Genomic DNA, 26847 nt, shown 5'->3' with positions numbered 1-26847 from the left:
CTCGCCGCTTCCGGGGGAGCCGGGGAGCCGGACGGCCGCTGCCAGAGGCCTGCGCGCCGCACTTCCCCTCGCCGGGGTGGCCGGCACCGCGCGGGAGCCGGAGCAGCCGCGCGGCGGGGTGGCCGCCACCCACGCGCAGGTGAGCGCTCGCTGGGACGCGGGGACTGGGCACTGCGCCGGGGGTGGTGGGCGGGGCGGAGGAGGGTCCCCGGGGACTGCGGGACCCCCGTGCCCCGGCCGTGCCTCCAGGACTCGCCCGGTCCCTGCGGCACCTTGCCCGGGACACCGCCTTCCTCTCTCCTGCACTTTCCGGGCTGCTTCCAGCACCCTGAACACGGACACTGGGTGAAGAGGCTTCTCCCAGAAAGTTGTCACCTTCTCCGTCGCAAAGGAGTTCATGCAGGGAACGAACTCCCCCCCGCCCTCTTTAGTTTGGGTTGAAGAGCCCGGCTCGGTCAGGTTGTTTCCATCTTTAACTGTAAAGAGTGTCTGTACCACCGTCTCCTCGCATCCGTCTTTGCCCTTCTGCCGGGTCGGTGTGTGGCCGTTTCGGCAAGGAGACGGCTTTCGTTAGGGGTCGTGACCTACGGAGGCACTCCTTTCGTGAACCTCTCCCGAGGGCTGGGCTACGTGTGCGCTGCTGGAGTGACAGCCTTGGGCAGGGAAGGTGCAGCCCTGTCCTCTCCCGGGGGACTGGTAATTTAGAAATTACAACTCTCCCTGGTAAATGCCACCGAGACAGGGGCAGCCCGGAGGCGGGCGGTAGCTAGGTCACCTGAGCCAGGGGGCGCCTAGGGTCAGGAATGACTGGCTGTCGGGGAAAGTCACATCTAGTTTGTTGTTGGTTGTTTTTTAAACTTTTTTTTTGAATGTTTATTTCTGAGGAGAGGGGCAGAGGATCTGAAATGGGCTCTGCGCTGACAGCAGAAGTCAGATGCTTAACCCCTTAACCGACTGAGTCACCAGGCTCCCTATTTTTAAACTTTTTTAACTTAAAAAAAAATTGCAATAGGACCTGCATACAGAGAAGCGCACAATTGTAAGTTTCCGTAAGTTTACGGCTTACCCGGTTTTCACACAGTGAATTTCCTATGCAACCTGCATCCAGAATAAATAAAATACCACTAGCGCTCCAGAAGCCTTCCATGTCCACTTCCAATTGCTACTTTCACCTAAGGGTAACTATTATCCTGGCTTCTCACATCATAAAATAGTTTTACTTGGCCTTGAACTTTTGACAAATGGACAGTGTGTGGAGGTGTGGCCATGTTGCACTTAGCAGTAATTCACTCTCAACTGACGTATAATTTTGCACTGTACAGAGAGAGCACAATTTGTTTCTACTTTCTACTGGATACTTGGATTGACAGACATGGGTTGTTTCCTGTTTTTCCTGTTTGGGTTTGGGTTTTTTGTTTTTGTTGTTGATGTTGTTTTAAATAGTGCCATGAGGCATACTCGTGCTTGTCTTTTGGTGAACATAAAGAAGCAGTTCTGATGCGAAGGTTCCTAAGTGGAATCTCTGGGTGCGTTCAGCTATAGCATAGTTTTGTGGCAAATGGTTTTCCCAAGCAGTTGTACGAATTTGCGCTCCCATCAGCAGTGTGAGTTCCTGTTCCTCTACACCTTTGCCAATATGCATTATGATCCCTTTTTTTCATCATGGCCATTCTGCTCAGTGCCTGGGCTGTGGTGTTGCACTGAGGTGTTAATTTGCATTCCTCTTAAAACTAGTGAATCTGCATCTTTTCACGTGTCTGTTGGGCATGTGGATAATAGCCTTTTTGCGAAGTGTTCAATTCTTCTGCCCATTTTTTTCAGTAGCTTGTCTCTTTTTCTTACTAGTTTGTAAGACTTCTTAAATATTCTGCTTATGAAACATTTATTGCATGTGTATTTTTAAAATGTCTTTCTCTCTCTCTCAGGAGATTGCCTTTTCACTCTCTTAACGATGTCTTTTTTTTTTAATGGGTCAGAAGACTTAAAAAAATTTTTTTTAATGTTTTATTTATTTCTGAGAAAGAGACAGCATGAGCAGGGGAGGGTCAGAGAGAGAGGGAGACACAGGATCAGAAACAGGCTCCAGGATCTGAGCTAGCTGTCAGCACAGAGCCCGACACGGGGCTCTAACCCACGAACCGTGAGATCATAACCTGAGCCAAAGTCGGAGGCTTAACCGAGAGCCACCCAGGCACCCCTTAACGATATCTTTTGATGAACAGAAGTTCAGTTTAATGTTGCCCAGGGTACCTTTTTTTTTTTTTTCTGGATGGTTGAATTATTTATGGCCAGTTGAAAAACTCTTTATTTACCCCAACGGGTGATGGGTAGGCAAAATGAGTGAAGGTGGTCAGAAGGTACAAACTCCAGTTATAAAATAAATAAATCCTGGGGATGTAAATTTACACCATAGCAACTAGAGTAAAAAGCCGTATTGTGTATTTGAAGGTTGCTAGGAGAGTGGATTTATTCTCGTTACAAGAAAAAAAATGTGTAATTACGTAGTGATGGATTTTAGCTAGATTTATTGTGGTGACCATTTCATAATATATACACATATTGAGTCACCATGTTGTGCACCTGAGACTATTATGTTATATGTCAATTATGTCTCAATTTTATTTTTTTATTAAAAATTTTTTTAAACATTTATTCATTTTGAGAGACAGAGACAGAGCGCGAGCAGGGGAGGCGCAGAGAGAGACAGAGACACAGAATCCGAAGCAGGCTCCGGGCTCTGAGCTGTCTGCACAGAGCCCAACATGGGGCTCGAACCCATGAACCATGAGATCATGACCTGAGCCGAAGTCAGACACTCAACCAACTGAGCCACCCAGGCACCCTATTTTTATTATTTTCTTAATGTTTATTTTTGAGAGACAGAGAGAGAGTGTGTGGAGAAGGGGCAGAGAGCACAAGAGACAGAGGATCCAAAGCGGGCTCTGCATGATAGCACAGAGCCCAATGCAGGGCTCGAACTCACGAATCATGAGATCATGACCTGAGCCAAAGTCTGATGCTTAACCTACTGAGCTACCCAGGTGCCCCTATCACAATTTTAAATAATCAGAAGATAAAGTCAGAAAGAATGTCCTATATTCTCCTCTAAAAGTTTTATTGTTGGGGCGCCTGGGTGGCTCAGTTGGTTAAGCGTCTGACTTAGGCTCAGGTCATGATCTCACAGGTGGTGAGTTCAAGCAGCATGTTGGGCTCTGTGCTAACAGCTCGGAGCCCGGAGCCTGTTTCAGATTCTGTGTCTCTCTCTCTCTCTCTCTGCCCTCCCCCGCTTGCTCTCTGTATCTCTCAAAAATAAATACACATTAATAGATAAATAAATAAAAGTTTTTTTGTTATTCTAATGTCTATCTACTTGAAATTAAGTTTTTTATGGTGTGAAATAGGGTCAAATTTATTTTTTTCCACAAGGCTATCGAAATTGACACAGCACCGTCTGTTAAAAAGACGGTTTTCTCCACTGCATGGCGGTGTCAGCCTTGCCATAACTCAGGAGACCCCAGAAATGTGGGTCTGTTTCCGGACACCCTGTTCTTCCATCATCTGTCTGTCCTTGGGTACCATTAGCATGCTGCCTTAGTTGTTGCTTTACAGTGTCCATTCTGGTGGTGGAAGCTCTCAGCATTGCTCTTCTTTAAGATCTTAGGTATTTTTTTATTTGACTACACCTCCCAAGGCCTTTTAAAAAATATATAGAAAGTAGTCATTTTGTAAGTTCCGTAGAGTCCTAATGTAAAAGGGTATATAATTGGCATAATTTGTAAACTGTATCCATCTACCAGTTTACTGCTGACACAATCTATATTACATTCAGTGCCTGCATATTTACATCAGATCTACAGCAAAGTAAATACAAAATAAATTCATGTCATTTTAGTTAAAATGAGCTTTAGTACCTATATGATATAGTTTCAAAACAAAGAGAATTTTTTAAAACTAAGAAACTGATGTTCTCCAAAGACTGATTTGCTACTTTTTGCAAAATACATTATTAATTATGTTTCCCAATCAGGTTTGATCAGGAAGATATATTTCCATATAGCCAAACTTCAGCTAAAGTTTTAGACTCGAATAACCAGTTAGAATATTTTTGACTTATAATTAAATTTTTAAAAACAGGTGCTTTTATACACACACACACACACACACACACACACACACATATACCTTTTTGGCATTTTGAAAGCCTTCCAAATTTACAAAATATAGTGCTGAAAGCATATGGGCCTTGCTATATATTCTGTAAACATGATTTGTTTTAAAACAGGTCAGGAGCCCCTAGGTGGCTCAGTTGGTTGAGTGTCTGACTTCGGCTCAGGTCATGATCTCATGGTTTTTGAGTTCGAGCCCCGCATCTCTCGTGCTCTGTGCTGACAGCTTGGAGCCTGGAGACTGCTTCGGATTCTGTGTCTCCCTCTCTCTCTGCCCCTCTCCCTTTTTCTCTCCCCCTCTCTCCAAAATAAATAAACATTAAAAAAACAAAAAAGCAAAAAACCCCCCAAAAACCACAGGTCATAAGGCTTAAGTTAATCAACCAGAATTGTATGACTGTTTTTTGCCTGCTAGAGTTCCATCGTATTTTTTTTTTTTAATGTGTATTTATTTTTGAGAGAGAGAGACAGAGTGTGAGCAGGGGAGGGACCGAGAGAGGGAGATACAGAATCTGAAGCAGGCCGCAGGCTCTGAGCTGTCAGCACAAAGCCCAACGTGGGGCTTGAACTCTGGAATGGTGAGATCATGACCTGAGCTGAAGTTGGACGCTTAACTGACTGAGCCACCCAGGCGCACCTAGAGTTCCATCTTAAATTTGACTTTATAGCAAAATCAGTAGTTTGGAATTTATTTCACAAATTCAATCCCAAGATTGTCTGGCCTACCTTTAATCATTTCACTGCTTATAAGTAACGATATACACTGAGACTAGTATTTCCTTCTGTCAAGATTTCCTGGGCAGCTCTTCAAAAGTACAAATTCTTGGGCCCCGTTCCTGAAATTCTGAATAAGATTTTCCAAGAGTACCATACTTTTTAAAAGCTCTCTAGGTGATAATGATATGCAGCTTGGTTTGAGAACCACCGATGTTAACTCGCTAGACCAATCTTTGCAGGTGCATCAGGATCCGAGGGTACTTGTTTAAGAATCAGTGTCCCAAGTTGTACACCCAGGGATTTCATTCAGTAGATTTGGGATGAGGCACAGGAACTGGCATTTTAAACTGTCATTGCTGTTAGTCCTTGTGTTTGTTTTCTGGGCTGGATAACAAATGACTGCAAGTTCAGCATTTTAAGCCAACACCTATTTATTATCTCATAGTTTCTGTGGGTCAAGGGCCCGGGCCAGGCCTGGCTGATGGTCCTGCTGGGGTCTCACCAGGCTCCCCTCCGGGTATTAGCTAGAGCTGCAAGAGCCACCAGGGATTGAAATGGGGAAAGATCCACTACCAGGCTCCCTCAGCTTGTTCTTTATTGGCAGAATTCATCTCCTTGCAGTTCTGAGATTGAGGTCTGCCTTCTTGCTGGCTCTCAGCTGGAGATCACTTCTCTTTTGCAGGTTACTTGTAGGGATCACTCAGCTTCTAGAGGCTGCCTGCAATTTCTTGACATTGGCCTCACGACACGGCTGGTAAATTCTTCAAAGTCAGAATGGGAGTCTCTCTCCAGTCTGCTGAGTTAGGACTTAAACACACATCGCTATTCACATATATGCTACATTCACATTTACATATCTTTTTAATATCCTTTTTTAAAGAACTCTTTACACCCTGTGTGGGGCTCAAACTCATGACCTCAAGAGTAAGAGTCGCATACTCTACCAGCTGAGCCAGCCAGGTGCCTCACATGTACACATCTTATATAGTAAATATACATAGCATATATATACACTTACAAATGCGTGTACAGAAGTACACATCATATATAAAGTAACTACTATATAAACCACTCTTAGAAACACAATATTATGTCTGTCAAGCTATTAGCAACTTAATTGAGCACTTTATTGTTGTTTTGTTTCCTTTTAGAGAGACAGCATGCAAGTAGGGGGGGAGGAGAGGGAGAGAATCTTACTCAGTCTCCATGTTTAGTGCAGAGAGTGATGTGGGCTCAATGTAGAGCTTGAAATGGAGCTCAACTGTGTGTGTGTGTGTGTGTGTGTGTGTGTGTGTGTGTGTGTGTTTAAGTGAGCACGTGACCTGAGCTGAAATCAAGAGTTGGATGCTCATCCGACTGAGTCTCCCAGGTGGCCCATTAAATTGAGCACTTTTAAGTGGCAGTGTCCTGAAAGTCCTAACAAATCCTGTCCGACAAGTGTTTTGGCAAATGTTTGAGAAGCAAAACTAGCCTTTGAAACCAGCGTTCTTAAAGTCAAAATCAAGGGAAGTGTAATGATAATTTATTCATCAAAGAAGTGAAAAGCTCTTTCAAACAATTTAAACCTTCAAACAGACCCATCTTTAGCACTCAGATTCAGTGCTTGCTCCATTCACCGGCCTGGCATACAATCAAGGATAGTGCAGTAGCTTCCTGCTGCTTCTGTAACAAATCACCAAGAACTTAGTGGCTTAATACAACACACATTTATTACCTTACAGCGGTGGCAATCGGAAGGCTAAAGTGGACTGACAAGGCTATGTTCTTCGGGATGCTCTTGAGAAAAACCCATGCACTTGCCTTTTCCAGCTCCTAAAGGCTGCCTTCGTTCCCTGCCCGTGGCCACGCGTCACACCAACTTCTGCTTCTGTTGTCACTTCTCCTCTAACCCCACCCCTCCCGCCTTCCTCTTATAAGGACCCTTGTGATTACATTGAGTTCTCTAGGGTAATCCAGGATACTCTTCACATCTCAAGATCCTTTCCCCCCCAATATTTATTTATTTATTTATTTATTTATTTATTTATTTTGAGGGAGAGAGAGAGAGAGCAAGGGAGGGGCAGAGAGAGGGAATCCCAAGTAGGCTCCGCACCATCAGCACAGAGCCCAACACCCGGCTCTACCTCACCAACTGTGAGATCATGATTGGAGCCAAAATCAAGAGTCAGATGCTTAACTGACTGGGCCACCCAGGCGACCATCAAGATCCTTAATCTAATCTGCAAAGTCTATTTCTGCCATGCAAGGTAGCATATTCACTGGTTCTAAGGATTAGGATATGGACATCTTTCAGGGACTATTATTATCCTGTCCACCACAGAAAGTGATTCCAACCTAACAGAAATGTAAGATACATATCCTAATCATATGTTTTCCTATGTTTCAGTACATTTCCTATATTAACAGATATTGGAGACCCAATAGGATATTGGATAATACTTAATACACTCTGTATTTTGTACAGTGAAACTTCACAATATTTTCCACACATTCTACATAGAACATTGCAAAAACGTTCTAAAAAACACTAAAGGGGGGGGGTGCCTGGGTGGCTCAGTTGGTTGAGTGTCCAACTCTTGACTTTGGCTCATGTCATGATCTCATGGTTTGTGAGTTCGAGCCCTGCATCGGGCTCTGTGCTGACAGCATGGAGACTGCTTGAGATTCCCTCCCTCCCTCCTCCTTCCCTCTTCGTTTCCCCCTTGCTCACACACACTCTTAACTTTAAGTTAAATAAACTTAAAAAATAAAAATAAAAAGCACTAAAGGTGTCATACTGTTGCTTTTTAAAAAGAAGTTTTCACTAATTTTTTAAATCAAGACTTTGTAATTACCTACAAAGTGGGTATTTAGGTGTGTATCCTTTTATGAATTTTTTAAAAAGCACAAGGAAAAGTGGCTACACGTAAGAGCACACAAGTCCCTGAATAGACAGAGCTAGTGATCAGACCCTCCATTTGGAGATTTGGGTTCGTTATATTCTCATCTGTTTGACAAGTTCTCCTGTATCTCAATATATATTACTAGTACTAAATCTTGTAAAGATTAAAGCATATTTAAGTGTGATAGCCCCACAATTTCAGCTGCACAAGAACTGAAAGAGAACAAGGAAGGTGTAATAGAGGGTTAGATTCCAGGAAGTTCACAGTGTATAAGGTTAATGGAACTTGTCTGCCATCTTGCTGAATTCTCCTATGTCAAAGATGCTGCTATTTCCTGTGTTTAAACTTTTCCATAACATTAGTCAAAGGGCTTATACCAACCCACTTACAGTGACATGTGCTGTTGGGCAATTGGATTTCTTAACCAAGCAGTGAAAGGAGGCAATTACCAAAAATCAGCATGAATTGCCAAAAGGGCGAGTCATGCCATAAAATGAGAAACTGAAACTTTTATATTTACATCTGTTTAAGATTAAAGTATGATGTTAATTTCTTTTTTTTTCTGAGATTCTAGAAATTTATTTTCACTTTTATTTTTTTTGCATTATTTTTTTTTTTTACAAATAGTTTATTGTCAAATTAGTTTCCACATAACACCCAGTGCTCATCCCCACAAGTGTCCTCCTCCATGCCCATCCCTCCCTCCACCCCACATCCATCAGTCCTCAGTTTTTGTCAGCATTCAAGAGTCTCTCATGGTTTGCTTTCTCCCTTTCCCCCACCATTTCCCCCCTTCTTCTCCCCCTTGATCCTCAGTTAAGTTCCTCCTAATCCTCCTATACATGCAAACATATGATATTTGTCCTTCTCTGCCTGACTTATTTCGCTCAGCATAACACCATCAAGGCCCATCCATGTTGCTACACATGGCCGGATTTCATTGTTTCTCATTGCCATGTAGTATTCCATGGTATAGATAAACCACATCTTCTTGATCCATTTGTCCATTGATGGACACTTAGGCTCTTTCCATGTTTTAGCTATTGTTGAGAGTGCTGCTATGAACACTGGGGTACATGTGCTCCTATGCCTCAGCATTTCTGTATCCCTTGGGTAAATTCCTAGCAGTGCTATTGCTGGGTCATAAGGGAGTTCTATTGTTAGTTTCCTGAGGAACCTCCACACTGTTTTCCAGAGGGGCTGTACCAGTTTACATTCCCACCAACAGTGTAGGAGGGTGCCCGTTTCTCCACATCCTCGCCAGCATCTAGAGTTCTCTGATTTGCTCATTTTAGCCACTCTGACTGGCGTGAGGTGGTATCTCAGTGTGGTTTTGATTTGTATTTCCCTGATGAGGAGGGATGCTGAGCATCGTTTCATGTGTCTGTTGGCCATCTGGATGTCCTCTTTGGAGAAGTGTCTGTTCATGTCTTCTGCCCATTTCTTCACTGGGTTGTTTGTTTTTCGGGCGTGTAGTTTGGTGAGTTCCTTATAGATTCTGGATATTAACCCTTTATCTGATATGTCATTTGCAACTATCTTTTCCCATTCCGTTGGTTGCCTATTAATTTTCTGGGTTGTTTCCTTGGCTGTGCAGAAGCTTTTAATCTTGATGAGGTCCCAACAGTTTATTTTTGCTCTTGATTCCCTTGCTTTTGGGGATGTGTCAAGTAAGAAGTTGCTGCGGTGGAGGTCAAGGAGGTTGTTTCCTGCTTTCTCCTCTAGGGTGTTGATAGTTTCCTGTCTCACGTTCAGGTCCTTTATCCATTTTGAGTTGATTTTTGTGCATGGTGTGAGAAAATGATCTAGTTTCATTCTTCTGCATGTTGCTGTCCAGTTCTCCCAACACCATCTGTTAAAAAGGCTGTCTTTTTTCCATTGGATATTCTTTCCTGCTTTGTCAAAGATCAGTTGGCTGTATACTTTTGGGTCCACTTCTGAGTTCTCAATTCTGTTCCATTGGTCTATGTGTCTGTTTTTGTGCCAATACCATACTGTCTTGAGGATGACAGCTTTGTAGTAGAGGCTGAAGTCTGGGATGGTGATACCTCCCGTTTTGGTTTTATTTTTCAGTATTACTTTGGCTATTCGGGGTCTTTTGTGGTTCCATACAAATTTTTGGATAGTTTGTTCTAGTTTTGAGAAGTATGCTGGTGCAATTTTGATTGGAATTGCATTGAATGTGTAGAGTGCTTTAGGTAGTAATGACATCTTAACTATATTTATTCTTCCTATCCATGAGCATGGAATGTTTTTCCATTTCTTTGTGTCTTCTTCAATTTCCTTCATAAGTTTTCTATAGTTTTCATCATACAGATCTCTTGTATCCTTGGTTAGGTTTATTCCGAGGTATTTTATGGTTTTTTGTGCAATTGTGAATGGGATCAGTTTCTTGATTTCTCTTTCTGTTGCTTCATTATTGGTGTATAAAAATGCAACCGATTTCTGTACGTTGATTTTGTACCCTGCAACTTGGCTGAATTCTTGGATCAGTTCTAGTAGGCTTCTGGTGGAGTCTGTCGGGTTTTCTATGTAGAGTATCATGTCATCTGCGAAGAGTGAAAGTTTGACTTCCTCTTTGCCAATTCTGATGCCTTTGATTTCCTTTTGTTGTCTGATGGCTGATGCTAGGACTTCCAGCACTATGTTAAACAACAGTGGTGAGAGTGGACATCCCTGTCGTGTTCCTGATCTCAGGGGGAAAGCTCTCAGTTTTTCCCCGTTGAGGATGATGTTAGCTGAAGGCTTCTCATAGATGGCTTTGATGATGTTTAAGTAGGTTCCTTCTATCCCAACTTTCTCGAGAGTCTTTATTAAGAAGGGATGCTGTATTTTGTCAAATGCTTTTTCTGCATCTATTGACAGGATCATATGGTTTTTATCTTTTCTTTTATTGATATGATGTATCACATTGATTGATTTGCGAATGTTGAACCAGCCCTGTAACCCAGGAATGAATCCCACTTGATCTTGGTGGATGATTCTTTTTATATGCTGCTGGATTCGATTTGCAAGGATCTTGTTGAGGATTTTTGCATCCGTATTCATCAAGGATATTGGCCTGTAGTTCTCTTTTTTTGCTGGATCTCTGTCTGGCTTGGGAATCAGAGTGATGCTGGCTTCATAAAATGAGTCCGGGAGTTTTCCTTCGATTTCTATTTTTTGGAATAGCTTGAGAAGAATTGGGATTAATTGTGTTTTAAATGTCTGGTAGAATTCCCCAGGGAAGCCAAGTATGATGTTAATTTCTAACCTTTTAGCTATCATTAAAAATATCAAATGATTCTTTAGTTTATAAGTATATCAAGGCCACAAAATGAATTTTAATATAATTAATAATATATAATTTATATTGTAATTATATATGTAATTATAATATAATTAATAAATATATTAATTTAAAATATAATTAATAATTATAATTTTAATATAAAACCCCAGACACATTATGTCTACTACTGGGGGAGAGAAAGGACATCTTGATTGGTTAAAATGAAGATGTTGAGGGACAGCAACCCCAGACCTGGACAAGGATTCCAAACTCAGTAGTTATCAGGCAGTAGCTCAACTTCAGTGCACCACTCGGCTGTCTGAAATCCAAAGAATACGAGGTAGGAAAAGAGCCACGTATACATGCCTGAGTTCACCTTTTTGTGTCCCCTTGGCTAGCTTAGCAGCCAGCTGCTTGTCTCTTTCCATATGTCTCTGGTTTCTGTGCCTGTTCTACTTCTTTCTGCCCCCTTGCTGCAGGGGTTTAAGATCTCTCTCTCTCTCTCTCTCTCTCTCTCTGTTTTGTACTTTCATACAGTTTCCTGAATCATCAGTATGTTGTCTGATAGTCACTGGGTTGGCATAAAAGTGTTCCACATTTAGCAGGAACAGAGCAGCATCCTCAATAGCGAATAACATTCTTTCAATTTGGAAACTTCTAACAGTGTGTTTCATAGAACAAGCTGTTTCTGGAGTTCCCAGGGGTCTGCTTTGACCTCTGCGGATAGGCTGGAGTGAGAAAACAAGCCTCTGCCCACTGCTCCAGCTCTAGAGCCCCATTCTCCCCCAGCCCTCCATGTGCAGAAGTGTCACCGGAACACTGTGGCTCCATCTCAGGTGAGGGAGGGCTTCATTCCACACAGTGTCCTCCCAGACAGAGCCTCCACCATCACGGGCATCCTGGTCATTGTGGTGGGAAGGAAACAAAGCAAACTGCCCATTGAAGAGCTTCTAAGTCCTTTGCATTTCCACTTAAGTTTAGAAGTAGTTTGACAATCCCCTCGGCCCCCGCTCCCCAAATTCCAGAATTTGGATAACACTGATCTTAAGATTAGTTTGGGGAAAATTGATTACAATATTCAGTCTTCGAAACTGTGAACATCACATATCCCTCTGATATCTAGATTATTTTAAATACATGCTAACCCACACTATTTTCTGAACATGATATGCCATGAACCATTAGCACTTTATGTAACATATCTCATGTGGTCTTCTAAAGCTGAGCAGTTCTAGTTTTATTTTCATTTCACAGATGGAGAAGCTGAAGCTTAGCAAGATTAAGTAGCTTGCCAAAGGCCACAGTTAACAAGAGGCAAGCATCCAGGCATTCTACCTGCAGAATCTGTAGACTTCACCGCCATGTGACACTACCTTACCAAGGGAGGTAAGCTATGTGACACTAGCTCAGGGAGAGGGGAAGGAAGGGAGGAAGCAGGGGAGAGAGGGATGCATGGGTGTTCGAATGGGTAGGTGGATGGAAGGAGTCTTTCAAGGGAAGGGAGGAAAAATCTCCCAAGGTTTCTTGCATGTGCCCTCTCTCTGCCATTCAGCATCTGCCTACCTGGATAATAATTCGTTGTCCAAAGAGCAACTGTCCTTTCGCCCATCTCAGCATTGACACGGGAAGTTCTTGTTTGTAAAACCTACTTCTTCTATTTTGAATGTTAGCCTTGCTGGTTGGAGTATTCTTGGCTGGAGATTTTTCCCACTCAGCTCTCTGAATGTATCGTGCCTTCTGGCTTGCAGAGTTTGTGCTGAAAAATCTGCTGCTAGCCTATGGGTTTTCCCTTATAAGTAACCATCTTCTTTTGTCTTGCTGCTTTTAAGATGTTTCCTTATTATTATATTTTGCTAGTTTAATTATAACATGTCTTGGTGTGGATATCCTTCTGTTAGTTTTGTTGGGGATTCTCTGTGCCTCCTGGGTCTGCATATGTTTCCTTCCCCAGATTAGGGAAGTTGTCAGCCCGTTTCTTCAAATATATTTTCTGCTTCCTTTTCTCTCTCTTCTCCCTCTGAGATCCCTATAATATGAATGTTATTATGTTTGATGAAGTCACTGAGATCCATAAATCTATTCTTGTTTTGCATAATCCTTTTTTCTCTCTTTTGTTTGGCTTGATTACTTTTGCTACTTTATCTTCTAGGTCACTAATTTGTTTTTATGCTTCTTCCATCCTGCTGTTCATTGCTTCTTCCATCCTGCTGTTCATTGCATCAAGCCTGTTTTTAATCTCATTTATAGCACTTTTTAAAATCTCTGATTCTTTTTTAACTCTTATCTCTATGATAAGGGTCTCCTTGAAGTTTTTCATTTTTTCCTCAAGTCTACTGAGCATTCTTATGAGCATGACTTTAAATTATCCATCAAACAGGTTACTTATTCCTCTTTTTCTTAGATCTCTGGCTCTGGCCTTATTTTGTTCTTTCATTTGGGATAAATTCCTCCATCTTCATATTTTATCTAAGTCTCTGCCTTCTTCTCTGGGTGAGAAAAGCAGGTTATGTCTGCGGCTCCTGAAAGCAATGGCCTTATGAAGAAGAGGTCATGGAGTGCCCAGGGCCTGGGGCTTTAGGGACGGTCTCAGGTGTGTGCTACATGCACTGTGCTGCTGTGTTTTGGCTGCTATTATCCTTCAGGCCAGTTGTCTACAGCTCTCCTTGCCTGCAGTGGCCAGTGTTCAGTCCCTGACCTGAACGTGGCAAGTTGTAACTAGGTGTGCTCTGGTCTGCTTGTTAAATGGGACCTGATAGGGGCGCCTGGGTGGCTTAGTCGGTTAAGCGTCCGACTTTCACTTAGGTCATGATCTCGTGGTTTGTGGGTTCGGGCCCCGCGTCGGGCTCTGTGCTGACTGCCAGCTCAGAGCCTGGAGACTGTTTCAGTCTGTGACTCCCTCTCTCCGACCCTCCCCTGCTCACGCTGTCTCTCTCTCCCCTAGAAATAAATAAAACATTAAAAAACAAAAAATAAAGATAAATGAGACCTGATACTCCTTCTAATAGAGCCGAAGCCCGGCAGAACTGTCTGGTCAGGAAATGTGGTGTGGGCAGAGGTTTGTGCTGGTCTTCCGGAGGAGGGGCCCTCTGCCCCCCGTGCTGGGACTGAGACATGCTTGCAGAGATGGGAAGCCCCACCAGAGAGCGGGGGGGAGAGCGGGAGATCAGGGATGAGATAAGCAGGTTAGGCAGCCAGTGTCCCTCTGGGCTGCCTCCCCTAGTGGTTTCATGTTTGTGCTTAGGTACAGGGGGGAGGGAAACGGTGCAGGCTGGCTCCTTTGTTCCAGGAACGCTCTCTCCGTGAACTGCCTCCCAGGAGAAGAGCAATAATTTCTCCTGAGAGCCCCAGGCCCTCTTCAGAGCGTGGTTCCCTATTGCTCTCCTGCTTACCACCCTGCTGGGAGTAGGGTAGCGCGCCCTCCGGCTCCCTCCCAGCCAGGCCCTCCAACCTTCACAGCTCCAGCCTCTAAGCCCCTCTGATTGCAAAATCTCATGAAATTCAGCTGTCTTGCTTCCCTAGCCAATGGCTTTGGGGGAAACGTTCTCCTTGCCCCCTTGCGCGCATCTCCTAGTGCTGCTCTCTCTCACACACTTCTCACTTCTCAGCACCTGTGGTCCCCTCCCCTCTGCAGCAGCCAGGATCCCCCCCCCGCCCCCCCCCCCCGACCAAACCACATCTCCACGCTTCCTATTCTTCACTGTGGCCTCTTCTCCTCCTTTAGTTGTGGAGTTTGCTCTGCCAGTCTTCAGGTTGATTTCTGGGGGTATTTAGGATGACTTGAGAGTGATCTAGCTATGCTCCTGCGAGTCCTGGGTCCTCCTACTCCAAGGCCATCTCCCCCTCCACCCCCGACACAGGAAATCCTTCCCCATGGCTTCTTGCCAGCCACTCTTCCCCACATTCCAGGGCAGTTCCTCAACTGGTCAAGGCTGCGCTCCTACTCTGTAAGTCTCGCCACATCACATAGACCTGGGTTCTTCTGGAAGTCAGCTCCAATGACAGTGGTGGATAAGGGATAGGGGTGAGGGCTAGAGAGATTGAGCCTCTGTTGGGCATTAGGAGAGAACATCTAAGGCCTACACACTGGGACTAGGAGTAAGGGAAGTACAGTGTTTGTGATCCTCTCTCTCTGTCTCTTATAGGATGGCTGTTCCATAAGGTCAAGACTGAGTCCCCTCCCTTCTCCCACTTTACCAATGCCTGGACTCATGGGGTTAGTTTTGAGCCTGATACCATGGCATCATCAACCTCCTTCTCAGCTCCTCACTCCCGATCCAAGAAGCCTCTGGGCAAGATAGCTGGTGAGTGGAAACAGACTCCTAATTCCGCTCTGGTTCACAGCTATGAGTGTAGTCATAAGTATTCTAGTAGGCAAGGTGGATGGGCTGCCTAGCCCAAACACAGCAGGAAATGCTGGGGAGGCTGAAGATGGAGAGGTCCTTCCTTGATCTCGGAGCCCAGATGTTTTGTGGTGAGTAAGGAGAGGCACACATCATAGAACCTTCAGTCCTTTGGGCTCACAGCTTTTCCATGCATGCTCAGCGCATTTCCTAACCTGGAAACCATTGTGCCGAGCATCTAGCATTGTGTTTCTTGTTGTCTAAGTCTTTCAGAACCATTCAGAGGAAGGAGCCAGGCAGAGTGAGAAAACACATTAATCTCTAGAACATTAAACTTTCTGTCCCTTTCAAAAGCTGGAGAGGCACCTATGTGGCTCAGTTGGCTGAGCGTCTAACTTCGGCTCAGGTCATGATCTCGCAGTTTGTGCATTCAAGCCCCCCATCGGGCTCTGGGCTGATAGCTCAGAGCTTGGAGCCTGGTTCAGATTCTGTGTCTCCTTCTTTCTCTGCTCCTTCCCTGCTCACACTGTCTCTCAGAAATAAATAAATATTTAAAAACAATTTTTTAAAAAGCTGGTATCATTATGGAATACTTACAATATACCAGACACTGCCTTATCTCAGTTAATCTTCAACAACAATTAAAATGAATCCATTTTACAGATGAGGAGTGCTCGCTTTGGCAGCATGTATACCATTTTACAGATGAGGAAATGGACACAGACTGACTTGCTTAGGTTCATATAGAAAGCAAGCTGTAAGTCCACAATCAAATCTATGCCTGGCTCTGACGTGTGGGCTGTGAATCACTAGCCTCTGTGCTCTTCAAGAGCTGTGAGCAGCAATCCTCCGCCATGCTTTTGTTTTACCACTTAGCAACCATCTGGGATTTCTCAGGGCCAAACAGATGCCAGTCCCAGCCCTCTTTCTGTCCTATAACAGGTTGCCCACCTTAATCTAAATCAACCTCCCCTCAGTGCAGAAAGTGGGTTTGGGAGCGACTGATTCTTACCAGTTTACCACAGCTCTACTTACAAACTAGCAAGCAGATGGTTGGCTAGTGAGCGCTAGTGGGAAGTTCTGGGTAGCGTAAGCTGAGAGTACCAGAAACCGAAGGGCCTGGAATAGGGCACAGCCTTCTTTCCTAATCAGGCTGGTGAATTAGCCAGAGTTCTTTCCTTTCCCTTTTTTTAGTTTCATCTTGTTATACAAAAGGTTTTTTTTTTTAAATTTAGTTATTGATGTATAATTGACATACATTATGTTAGCTTCAAGTGTACAACATAATGATTCAGTATTTGTATATATTGTGAAATGATCACCGGAAGTCTAGTTAACATCTGTTACCATTCATAATTGTAGAACTTTTTTTTCTCGTGATGAGAACTTGTAAGGTTTCCTCTCAGCAACTTTCAAATCTCGAATGCAGTATTATTCACTATAGTCCGTATGTTGTACATTACATTCTCATGACTCATAAAAGGGCCAGAGTTTTTATGACTTCCCAAACCTTTAAAGATAACGGGACCTTTAAGGCCAGTCCTGAAGGATGTACAGAACAGCAGAGCAGTAGGTCTCTGAGAGTCAGGTGGCATGTTGGCCGGGGCAGGGCGGTGGGCTGGACCTGACACATGTGGGGTCCTCTGTCCAGGGCAGCCCGTGAGAATCCCATGCCTGAGCCGTGTTTCTCTGCCCACAGACTGGTTCAGGCAGACCCTGTCGAAGAGGCCCAAGAGGATGCTGGAATCCTCGGAAAGCCCCTCCAGTGATGTCTCACCACCAAGCTCCCAGGAGGACACCCAGCACCTGGGCCTCAGCTCAACCTCGTCTCCCACCCCCCCACCGACACACGTGGGCGCCAGCAGCAGCAGCAGCAGTGGCAGCGGCGGCCGCTGGAGCAAGGACTATGATGTGTGTGTGTGCCACAGCGAGGAGGATCTGGCGGTCGCCCAGGAGCTGGTCTCCTACCTGGAAGGCAGCGCCTCCAGCCTGCGCTGCTTCCTGCAGCTCCGGGACGCGACGCCAGGCGGCGCCATCGTGTCCGAGCTGTGCCAGGCACTGAGTAGCAGTCACTGCCGTGTGCTGCTCATCACGCCGGGCTTCCTGCGGGACCCGTGGTGCAGGTACCAGATGCTGCAGGCCCTGACTGAGGCTCCTGGGGCGGAGGGCCGCACCATCCCCTTGATGTCGGGCCTCACCAGAGCCGCCTACCCTGCTGAGCTCCGATTCATGTACTTCGTGGACGGCCGGGGCCCGGACGGTGGCTTTCGCCAAGTCAAGGAAGCTGTCATGCGTTGTAAGCTATTAGGGGTAAGGGAGAATGGGATGGTGGCTCAGCCACAGCATCTGCTCCGCTTTGGCTTTTAGGGGACAGCCACCATAACTCAGTAGCTCAAGATGCAGGTTCTGGAAAAGCGTGGCAGTTATTTGGCCCCTCTGTACTTGGGTTTCCCCACTGGGATACTGAGGACAGTATACCTAAATGAGTATATACACTAAACAAGTGTTCAGGCTATGGGCTGGCACATGTAAAGTACTCCTAAGAGGCAGGGCCTAACCTATCAAGTCTTCAATAAATAGCCATTATCATTATAGGTGTTAATAGTATTAGGTATTAATAGTTTCTCTCTCTTAAATCAGGTTGGAGATGTCCCCTGAGACCCGGGAAAATGCCAGGAGGGATAGTGGTGCAAAATACTAGGAAAGAATTGTGTATCTGGGGGTGGGGGGCTTTCCATTACAGTGGGTTTGGAAGTAAAGTAGATAGAAAGGTAGAAGAGCCAAAGAGGCAGGGCCCACTGCCGGAAACAGATGCTGGGGTTTGGGAAGGGTGACAAGCCCTGTCATTCTGTTTGGTCCCTTTCAGATCTGCAGACCATCAGCTGACACTTTTTCTATCACCATGGGATCCAGAAAGTTGGAGCAAAGCTGGAAATCAAGTTAGAGAGCCCAGGGCCTCGGATTCTGGCAGCTGCGACAGGGCATAAGAACCAGTCAGTAGCACTTTGTATGTGATCCTGGCCTCAGACTGCCCATCAGGCACCCATTGCTGTGGGCTCCCCAGGAAGGCCATGGGGTAGCTGGGGACTCCCCCACGAAGGCCATGGGTAGCTGGGGACTTCCCCCAAGGAAGGCATGAGGAAACTGGGGACTTCCCAGGAAGGCCATGGGGAGGACAGACAGTGTAGGCGGTGGGAGGTGCTGATACCAAGATGATCACCAGTGTTTTGCCTTGTGCCCAACTGGACACATGAAGCCTGGCACAGGCCTACATCTTGCCCTGGAACCGAGTACCGGTACAGAGACGGCCTCCCCCTGAAGAGGTCATCTACCTGATTCATGAGCTCAAAGCCTAGACCGCATGCTTCAGCGGGGATGGCGTCCCCATTTGCCTGGCATCAGGAGAAAGCAACAGGTACCGAGTCCTTCACACTCACACTACCGCCCTTCTCTTTCCCAGGGACGCTGTTCACTTCAGAAAACTACGTGAAAGATGCGTTCAGCACCGTACTGTATTTTTATTGCACACATGTCATTAAGACACACACAGGAGCCATTCTGAATAGACAGGAGGTGGCGGGGAGCAGGTGGTGGGGGCAAGGAAAAGCTCAGATCCTACACCTGGGTCAGGAGCCCACCCACCGAGGCTTCGACTCCTGGGGGCCTCATCAAAGGTCGGACCAGAACCCACGTTTTTTTTTTACAAGCTGCTTTACATCTGCACTGGAGATAGAGAGATGAGCTGTCTTCTTGTGGCAGATGACTCTGGGCTGTAGGACAGGGTTTCATTCACCTGTTCTCAAGGAGTCTGGTGTTGAACCGAAATGAATTTCTAATATATTCCCCTGATGTATGCTTTTGTGCCTCTTCCCTCGCTTCCCCCTACCATGTCCCTTCCCTTTACTGGAAAAAATTCACACATATACGAATATATACATGCACACACACATACATACACACACACATATACATGTATATATATGATATAATTAATATATTATCATTAGTTTCAGGTGTAAAATGATTTGCCATTTGTATATGTTGTGAAAAAAATTTCTATTTTCATTATGCATTATTTTATTACATGCAAAAAGACTGAAGAATATAATGTACACTCGTGTACCTTCTACTCAGCTTAAGCAGCTAAACCTTACAATCCCTATGGTGCTCCCTTTGTGCCTTTAATTACATCTCCTCTCTTCTCCCGGCAGACGTGATCACCCTTCTGAATTGTGAATTTATCATTGTTAGCTTTTCACTTATACATCCGCGAGAACATATTTGCTTTTCCATGGTTTTGTACTGTATTTATGATATTATAATGTCCATATTCTACATATTCTTTTTTTTTTTAATGTTTTATTTATTTCTAGGAGAGAGAGAGAGACAGCGTGAGCAGGGGAGGGTCAGAGAGAGAGGGAGTCACAGACTGAAACAGGCTCCAGGCTCTGAGCTGGCAGTCAGCACAGAGCCCGACACGGGGCCCGAACCCACGAACCGCGAGATCATGACCTAAGCAAAAGTCGGACGCTTAACCGACTAAGCCACCCAGGCGTCCCAACATATTCTTTTTTTTAACCACATGGTAAGATTTATCCATGCGGATGCATGTAATACCAGGAACTCACTATGGCTCTCTTATGTAAATATACCACTAGTCACACGTTCCTTTACAAACAGACATTTGGTTTGTTTGCCATTTGTTGCTAGTAAAAACAATGAGTTTATGAACATTTTTGTGCATGTTTCCATGAGCAAGATTTTCTAGGACTTAGCCTAGATGGGGAACAGCTGGGCAGTAAATACACATCTTCAGTCTGGGTAGAAAATGCCAAATTTTCTGCCAAACTGGTTGTGTCAATGTGTGTTCCCACCATTGGTGTGTTAAGATTTCCCACTTTTTCATGTTCTTACTAACACTTGGGATTATCAGATTGGAAAATATTAGTTGAGCTGGTGGGTGAAAACTGGTATCCTTTTTTTCTTTTTAGCCTTGTGTGTGTGTGTGTGTGTGTGTGAGAAACTCTATGTATGTCATAAACCGAAGAGAAAAATTTGACGAATACCCATATACCCATCATCTGGCTTCAACAATTACCAGCTCAGAGCTAAGCTCCTATCAACAATCACCCTACTCATCCCTCCCCCTCAGATCCCTGTGAAGCAAATCCCAGGCATTATTTTATTCCTACATATTAAACTATGTATGTTTTTATAAGTTTTTTAAAAAATGTATCTTTTAAAGATGAGAACATTTCATTTTTTAATATAAAAACTTTTACCTATTACTTCATAGTCTGTGTTTTTGTATCTTATTTAGGAACCCCTTCCCTATTCCTTTATTTTCTTCCGGAGCTCTTTCACAATTTAGGTCTTTAATCCACCAGGATGCTTTGTTTGTGTTTTTGTTGGCGTACTCTTGGCTTATAAATCAAAGGTCCAATTTCTTCTTCCCATTTGAATGGCCCCTCTTTACAGACTAGAGTCCATCCTTTCCTCCCGCTGACTGTGATGTCACTGCTGCCATTATATTGTCATATGTGGGGGTGTCCTCTGTGTTTGTGAATCCCTGCATCAGTGACACACTGGCTCACTTACTATGGCTTTTAAGGAAGTCACGGGACACCTGGGTGACTCAGTCAGTTAAGCATCTGACTTCAGCTCAAGTCGTGATATCACGGTTCGTGAGTTTGAGCCCCATGTTGGGCTTTGCACTGGCAGTACGGAGTCTGCTTTGGATTCTCTGTCTCTCTCTGCCCCTCCCCCACTCACGTTCGCTCTCTCTCAAAAATAAAATAAATAAACAATTAAATAAAAGTCTTGATGTCTATTAGTATTTTTACTAGGCTTATACTGAGTTGAGAGATTGAGAAGAATTGATTTTTCTTATTTTCAATTTTTCTCTCCATAAAAATGGTATGTCTCCATTATTGAGATCTTTAAATGTATTTCAATAAAATTTTATAATCTTTTCTATTTTGGTCAGTCACTTTTACTAGATTTATTCCTTCATATTTTACTTTATTCCTTTATTTTACTAGATTTAATACTTCATATTTTCTATTGCCATTATAAATGGTATTTTTATATTTTTTATCTACTACCGATAGAAAGGATTACATTTTGCATATTGATCTAATATTAAGCAACCTGCTGAACTACTTATAAGACCATAGATTTTGCTGGGTTTCTATAAAGACAATCATATAATTTGCAAAACAAAAACACTTTAGTTCCTTGTCTTTCTGTGCTGCCTAGGACAACCAGCAAAGTTTTGAATGTGACAACAGCAGCCACCTTTGTCTCATTTATGCTTTAATTTTTGTTTTTAAATGTTTATTTGTTTTTGAGACAGCATGAGCAGGGAAGGGGCAGAGAGAGAGGGAGACAGAGAATCCAAAGCGGGCTCTGCCGTGAGCACAGTGCCCAACACAGCGCTCGAACTCCTGAACTGTTGAGATCATGACCTGAGCGGAAGTTGGACGCTTAAGCAACTAAGTCACCCAGGTGCCCTTGTTTGTTTGTTTTTAAGTAGGCCCCATGCCCAACATGGGGCTTGAACTTATGAGCCTGAGGTCAAGAGTCGCATGCTCAACTAACTGAGCCAGCCAGGTGCCCCTAACATTAGACTTTCTAATGTTAAGCCAGCCTTACATTTCCCGGGTAAACTCAATTTGGCCATGATGAATACATTACCTTTGTTATAAATCACAGGATTCAGACTGCTAATATTTTCTTTAGAGCTTTTTATCTGTTCCTATGTAGAACAGGCCCATAATTGTCTTTTCTTGTAGTATGCCTCTCTGGTTGTGTTACCAAGGTTACACCAGCTTTATAAAATAGTTGGGGAGTAGATGAAATGGGTGAAGGGGATTAAGAGGTACAATTTGCCAGTTATAAAATAAAAGAGACAAAGGGATATAATGTAAAGCATAGGGAATACAGTCAATAATATTGCTAACAACTTTGCAGGGTGACAGTAACTAGACTTACAATGGTGACCATTTTGTAATGTATATAAATATCAAGTCACTTTGTTGCATACCTGAAACTAATACGATAGTGTATGTCAATCATTCTTCATTTAAAAAATAGCTGGGGAGTGGTCCCTTTTTTTTTAAGCTTGGAATTTGTTGTTCCTTGAATGTTGAGTAAACTCTGCCAATCCATTGGGCCCTAGTATTTTCTTTTTAAAAACATTTTTAATGTTTATTTTTGAGAGAAAAAGTGTGAGTGGGGGAGGGGCAGAGCAAGAGGGAGACACAGAATCTGAAGAAGGCTCTGAGCTGTCAGCACAAAGCCTGATGCGGGGCTCAAACCCACAAACCGTGAGATCATGACCTGAGCTGAAGTCCGACGCTCAACTGACTGAACCACCCAGGGGCACCGACTGAATCACCCGGGTGCCCCCAGGCCTAGCTTTTTTTATGGGAAGATTTAAAACTACAATTTCAATGTCTTAAAGAGTTACAGATCTATTTAGATTTTCCATTTCTTCTGGAGTCAATTTAGCATAAACAGTCAACGAAAAACACAAAACCAGCCTGAATAAGTTTTCAATTTCAATGTCCTGGATCATGTAGACAGAACAAACCTGAGTTCTAAACCTGCATGAAGACTGGCCTGTGGTTATGAATATTCAGGGGATTTTTTTTCTTCCCCCCACATCCAGATGTTGAGGCAGATAAATGTAAGTATCTTGTCCCCTTTAAAGGGATAGCTTTTGTTTAGTTTTTAATAGCTGACCCTTTCACCATGCTCTCTTCCAATCCCTCACCATGCACAAGCCTCCTTGTGCTTTAAACATCACATTGAAAGCCCGAGGCTCCAGATTTCCAGAAATGAGCAATCACTCTTAGAACTTAAGCTTCAGTGTCCACTTGTCATTTTAGATTCATGTTCCCACAGTTTTCATTGCTGAAAATTTTATTAAGACAGCAGCAATGTAACCAAGTGGATGTTTTAAATTTTGCACCCAGAACAGTCAGGTGTCTTTAGCTGATCTGTTTTTAGGATATCTTGTCTATCATAAGGCCTGAAATGGAAATGTTTAGTCTTTAAAATAAAAACAAGATTTGGGAGGCTTTGAGCTTTCTCAACAAGACTGAAGGACTGATGCTTATAGACAGACAAGGGCTTTCCAGTAATAGCCTTCTAATATAGCAGTGAAACTTTCTGCGATGGTACAAACAATCCACATCTCTGCTGGCCAATGTGATTACCAGTAGCCATAAGAGGCTATCAGGCACTTGAAAAATGGCAGTATGACCAAGGAAGTGAATTTTTAATTTATTTAATTCTAATTAATTTAAATGTAAATATCTACATATGGCTAGTGGCTATTAGGTGGGACAGTGCAATGCCTTCTAATGTTTCCAAACAAGAGGAACTAAAAAAATCATCAACAGACAAATGCTTCTGTGCCAAGCAAAGACTTGTGTGCTACCATAAAGGTCTGCGGCACTCCGCTGTCTGGTTCTGAGAGATCCTTTGGTGGTTGAGGCTTCCTAGTTCATTCTTTCCTTCAGCCAGGACTTCCTAGGAGTGGAATTTTGACCTTAATGGATATTTAAATAAAAGTTACATTGGTGTTGATGAATTTGCTTCTAGTGAATAAATCTAAAACTTCATTTTATATCTCTTCTCTGCTTGCTATATTCCAGCCACAAGAGCCAATTTTGTTTCCAAAACAATGTCAAGCTCATTGCTGCTTTAGGGTCTTCAGCGTCTGACATCTCTGCCTGAAATACACTTTCCCTGGTCTCTTTACCTGGCTGGTTCCTTTTCATCATTCCAGTCTCCGCGCATTGTCACCTCCTAAGAAGCCACCTGTGATCACCTTATCTCTTCCCTATTCCCAGGCTCTATCACATTGTCCTCTTTCATTCTATAAATAACAGTCATTATCTAAAGTTACATTTGTTTACTTCATTCGAATGTGAATTCTATGAGAGTAGAGATCTCCCCTGTCTTGTCCAAGGTACACAGTGTCTGGCACATAGAAAATGGAAGCCTAGAGAGGGTAAGTGACTTTCCCAAAGTTGCACAGCTGGTCAGTGCTGGAGCCAGATTCATGACTCCCGATTCAGGGCTCTTTTTGTTAAAACATAGTTACTCTGCTCAAAGAAGTGAGAAGGAGAAGGAGAAAGTAGGGGAGACGGGTGTGTGGGGGGAGTATGAGGTGGGAAAGAGGGGAGAAAAGGGAAAGAAAGAGTACGCATACCTAGAAATTTTCATAAGATTTTTGAACAGGTTTGCTATTGCCATTTACCCCCAAAGACATTTTGCTCTAATCTTGCACACAGTTTATGACTTCCTACTTTATATTCCCAAAAGGTGGGGGATGTTATCCAGGAAACTTGTGGACAAGCAGCATGTTTTTGGCTGAAGATAACTATTCCAGATCCTAAGATGCCCTTACTAACTGTCTCTACTTCAGAGAACAATAAGCCTTTCCTCCAACTCATAATAGTATTTCTGGTAGAAATAATCCCAAATTAAACTGTCATTGACATACAGTATACTTCATTATTTACTAACTGAAAACTACAAAAACTACCTCTACCATTAGTCTGGAAAAAAAAAAAACACCTCAAAAGTGACATTAGCAGGGCATGGAGGAGGACACTTGTGGGGATGAGCACTGAGTGTTATGTGGAAACTAATTTGACAATAAACTATTTGTAAAAAAAAAAAAGTGACATTAGCAAAAATAGCACAATTTTTGGTGGACTAAATTTGACAAAATTCTTATCTGTCAAATTATCTAATCTGTCAAAAGGACTAGCCAGAAAAAATAGCCACAAAGGAAACTTACAAAGGGAGAAATAGACGGTTCAGTTGGTTAAGCATCCAACTTCCGCTCAGGTCTTGATCTGTCGGTCTGTGAGTTGGAGACCTGCAAGGCGCTCTGTGCTGATGGCTCAGAGCCTGGAGCCTACTTCAGATTCTGGGTCTCCCTCTCTCTCTCTGCCCCTCCCCAGCTTGTGTGTGTGCACACTCTCTCAAAAGCAAATAAACATTAAAAATTTTTTTAAAAAAGGAAGAAATTATAAGTAAAAAACTTATGTTAAAAAAAAGCAAAGACACTGTGACAGATGATTTATATTCTAGATGCAAATCACATCTCTGGAATAGCATAGCAGACTTATGGGTAAACGAGGTAATACAGCGGGGAGAAGTCCCCAGCCTGGTAGAAAAGCAGGTGATAGATATGCATTTCTGCCCTGTTCACTTACCTTTCTTTTCAGCACTGAACAAGAAAATTTCTGTGAAATGAAAATGGATGGAAAATGGGTGAACAATGGAAATGATTTAATGGCTCTCTTACAAAAAATCGAACAAGAAGATTGGCTCAACAGATCTGTTTCAGAAACATTCCTTCCACGCTAAGCAATGTTGGTATAATTCTTAATAAAAACGTCAGTATTCAACCCACGGTGTGTCAGGTGTCAAAGCATCCACAGAGTCCAAAGGGTGTTTTCCGAATCTGGCACCCAGGGCGGCGGGGAGTGCCGCCTCCATCATTAGGCGGCCTGGTTAGAGACTCGCTGCCTTCTTTTCTCTTCCTCAGCACCAGCCTCAACTCGGGCCTGCCGGCGCGAGGGAACAAAGAACAGTGACTTTAAAACACTCCTTGCGGACAGATCGCAGGAATCTGCGGCCCGAAGTTCCCTAGAGCTGGGACTACCGCCCGCTTCCCCGCGGAGCACTCCGGAAGTTGCAGTGGTCGCGCCCTCGCGGAGGAGAGAAGCGCGGCGGCCCGAGCGCCGAGAAGGGCGGGGCCGCGGCTGCGGTTTGCGCAGGCGCACGGCTCCGACCGGGAAGCATGGCGGACATAGCGACTCTACCCAGCAAGAGAAAGCGCGAACTGGACGCCGAGGAGGCGGAAGCTGCCAATACGGAGGAAAAGGAAGCGGGCGTTGAGAATGGTACCTCCGCTCCTGTGCGCTTACCGTTCTCCGGCTTTAGAGTGAAAAAAGTGCTGCGGGAGTCCGCGCGGGACAAAATCATTTTTCTCCACGGGAAGGTACCATCCGGCAGCCCTGGGCGGGATGCGGGTTGGAGTGAGCCAATCATCGCCTTGGAGGCGGATTTTTTTTTTTTTTTTTTTTTAAACTTGAGCTCAGCCGGAAAATACCAATCGCACTGTTGGGGGCGGGGGAGGAAGAGTGTACCACTAGATTGTGTGTGGGTGTGGGTGCTATGGGAGACAGGTTTACCCTAGAATCTAGGAAATCAACAGGCGTAGGGTTAACTTTCTTTACTCCTCCTTATCCAAAAGTAACTAACACTTGTATAAAAATCACGTGTCGAGTTCTCCAACCCATTCATCCTGTATGGAATGACGACCTACGTAGAGACTGTAGGAGTTAGGGTCCCTGCTGTGCAGGATTTCAACCCTAACAGAGGAGACAGTTTATTCAATTGCGAATTCGGTTGCACATATTATGCACCGACAGCACTGGGCT

General features: G+C 44.0%; 2 protein-coding genes, 1 long non-coding RNA gene and 1 other non-coding gene across 14 annotated transcripts in view; 2 read left to right on the top strand and 2 right to left on the bottom strand.

Annotated features, from left to right (window-relative positions):
- Positions 1-13: 13 nt before the first annotated feature.
- LOC120247108 (TIR domain containing adaptor protein) lies at positions 14-25695 on the top strand. 6 transcript variants are annotated; one of them, XR_005532223.1, is made up of 6 exons: positions 15-139; positions 12291-12422; positions 15179-15337; positions 17076-17686; positions 18243-18791; positions 25627-25695. XR_005532223.1 is itself a non-coding variant. In XM_039254881.1 (5 exons), exons 3-5 carry the CDS (start codon positions 15271-15273, stop codon positions 18318-18320), a joined length of 756 nt encoding a protein of 251 aa, XP_039110812.1. In that variant the 5' UTR covers positions 15-139; positions 12291-12422; positions 15179-15270; the 3' UTR covers positions 18321-19353. The 6 variants fall into 6 exon arrangements, 5 of the variants coding, with proteins under 5 accessions (XP_039110815.1, XP_039110812.1, XP_039110814.1 ...); XM_039254881.1 differs by lacking the exon at positions 25627-25695 and having other exon boundaries at positions 18243-19353; XM_039254885.1 differs by lacking the exon at positions 25627-25695 and having other exon boundaries at positions 20-139; positions 17076-17672; positions 18243-19353.
- Positions 2755-2839, bottom strand: TRNAR-UCG. Its single transcript has one exon. It is a non-coding gene; the product is annotated as a tRNA-Arg (tRNA).
- Positions 25674-26429, bottom strand: LOC120247109. Its single transcript, XR_005532224.1, has 2 exons — positions 26332-26429; positions 25674-25968 (listed from the first exon to the last, which is right to left on the bottom strand). It is a non-coding gene; the product is annotated as an uncharacterized LOC120247109 (long non-coding RNA).
- Positions 26037-26847, top strand: part of ST3GAL4 (ST3 beta-galactoside alpha-2,3-sialyltransferase 4) — a 76930-nt gene continuing 76119 nt past the window's right edge. For 2 of the 6 annotated variants that reach the window (XM_039254869.1, XM_039254868.1), the window contains exon 1: positions 26040-26405. In XM_039254869.1, the coding sequence (XP_039110800.1) occupies positions 26205-26405 (201 nt within the window). In that variant the 5' untranslated portion in view covers positions 26040-26204. Of the gene's footprint in view, positions 26406-26847 lie in introns of all 6 variants that reach the window. The other 4 variants (XM_039254866.1, XM_039254865.1, XM_039254870.1 and 1 more) reach the window with 4 other exon arrangements.

The sequence above is a fragment of the Hyaena hyaena genome, unplaced genomic scaffold, assembly GCF_003009895.1.
Source record: "Hyaena hyaena isolate Hyena2069 unplaced genomic scaffold, ASM300989v1 scaffold_500, whole genome shotgun sequence".
Classification (NCBI taxonomy): domain Eukaryota; kingdom Metazoa; phylum Chordata; class Mammalia; order Carnivora; family Hyaenidae; genus Hyaena; species Hyaena hyaena.
This window is presented reverse-complemented; position numbering and strand designations above follow the sequence as displayed.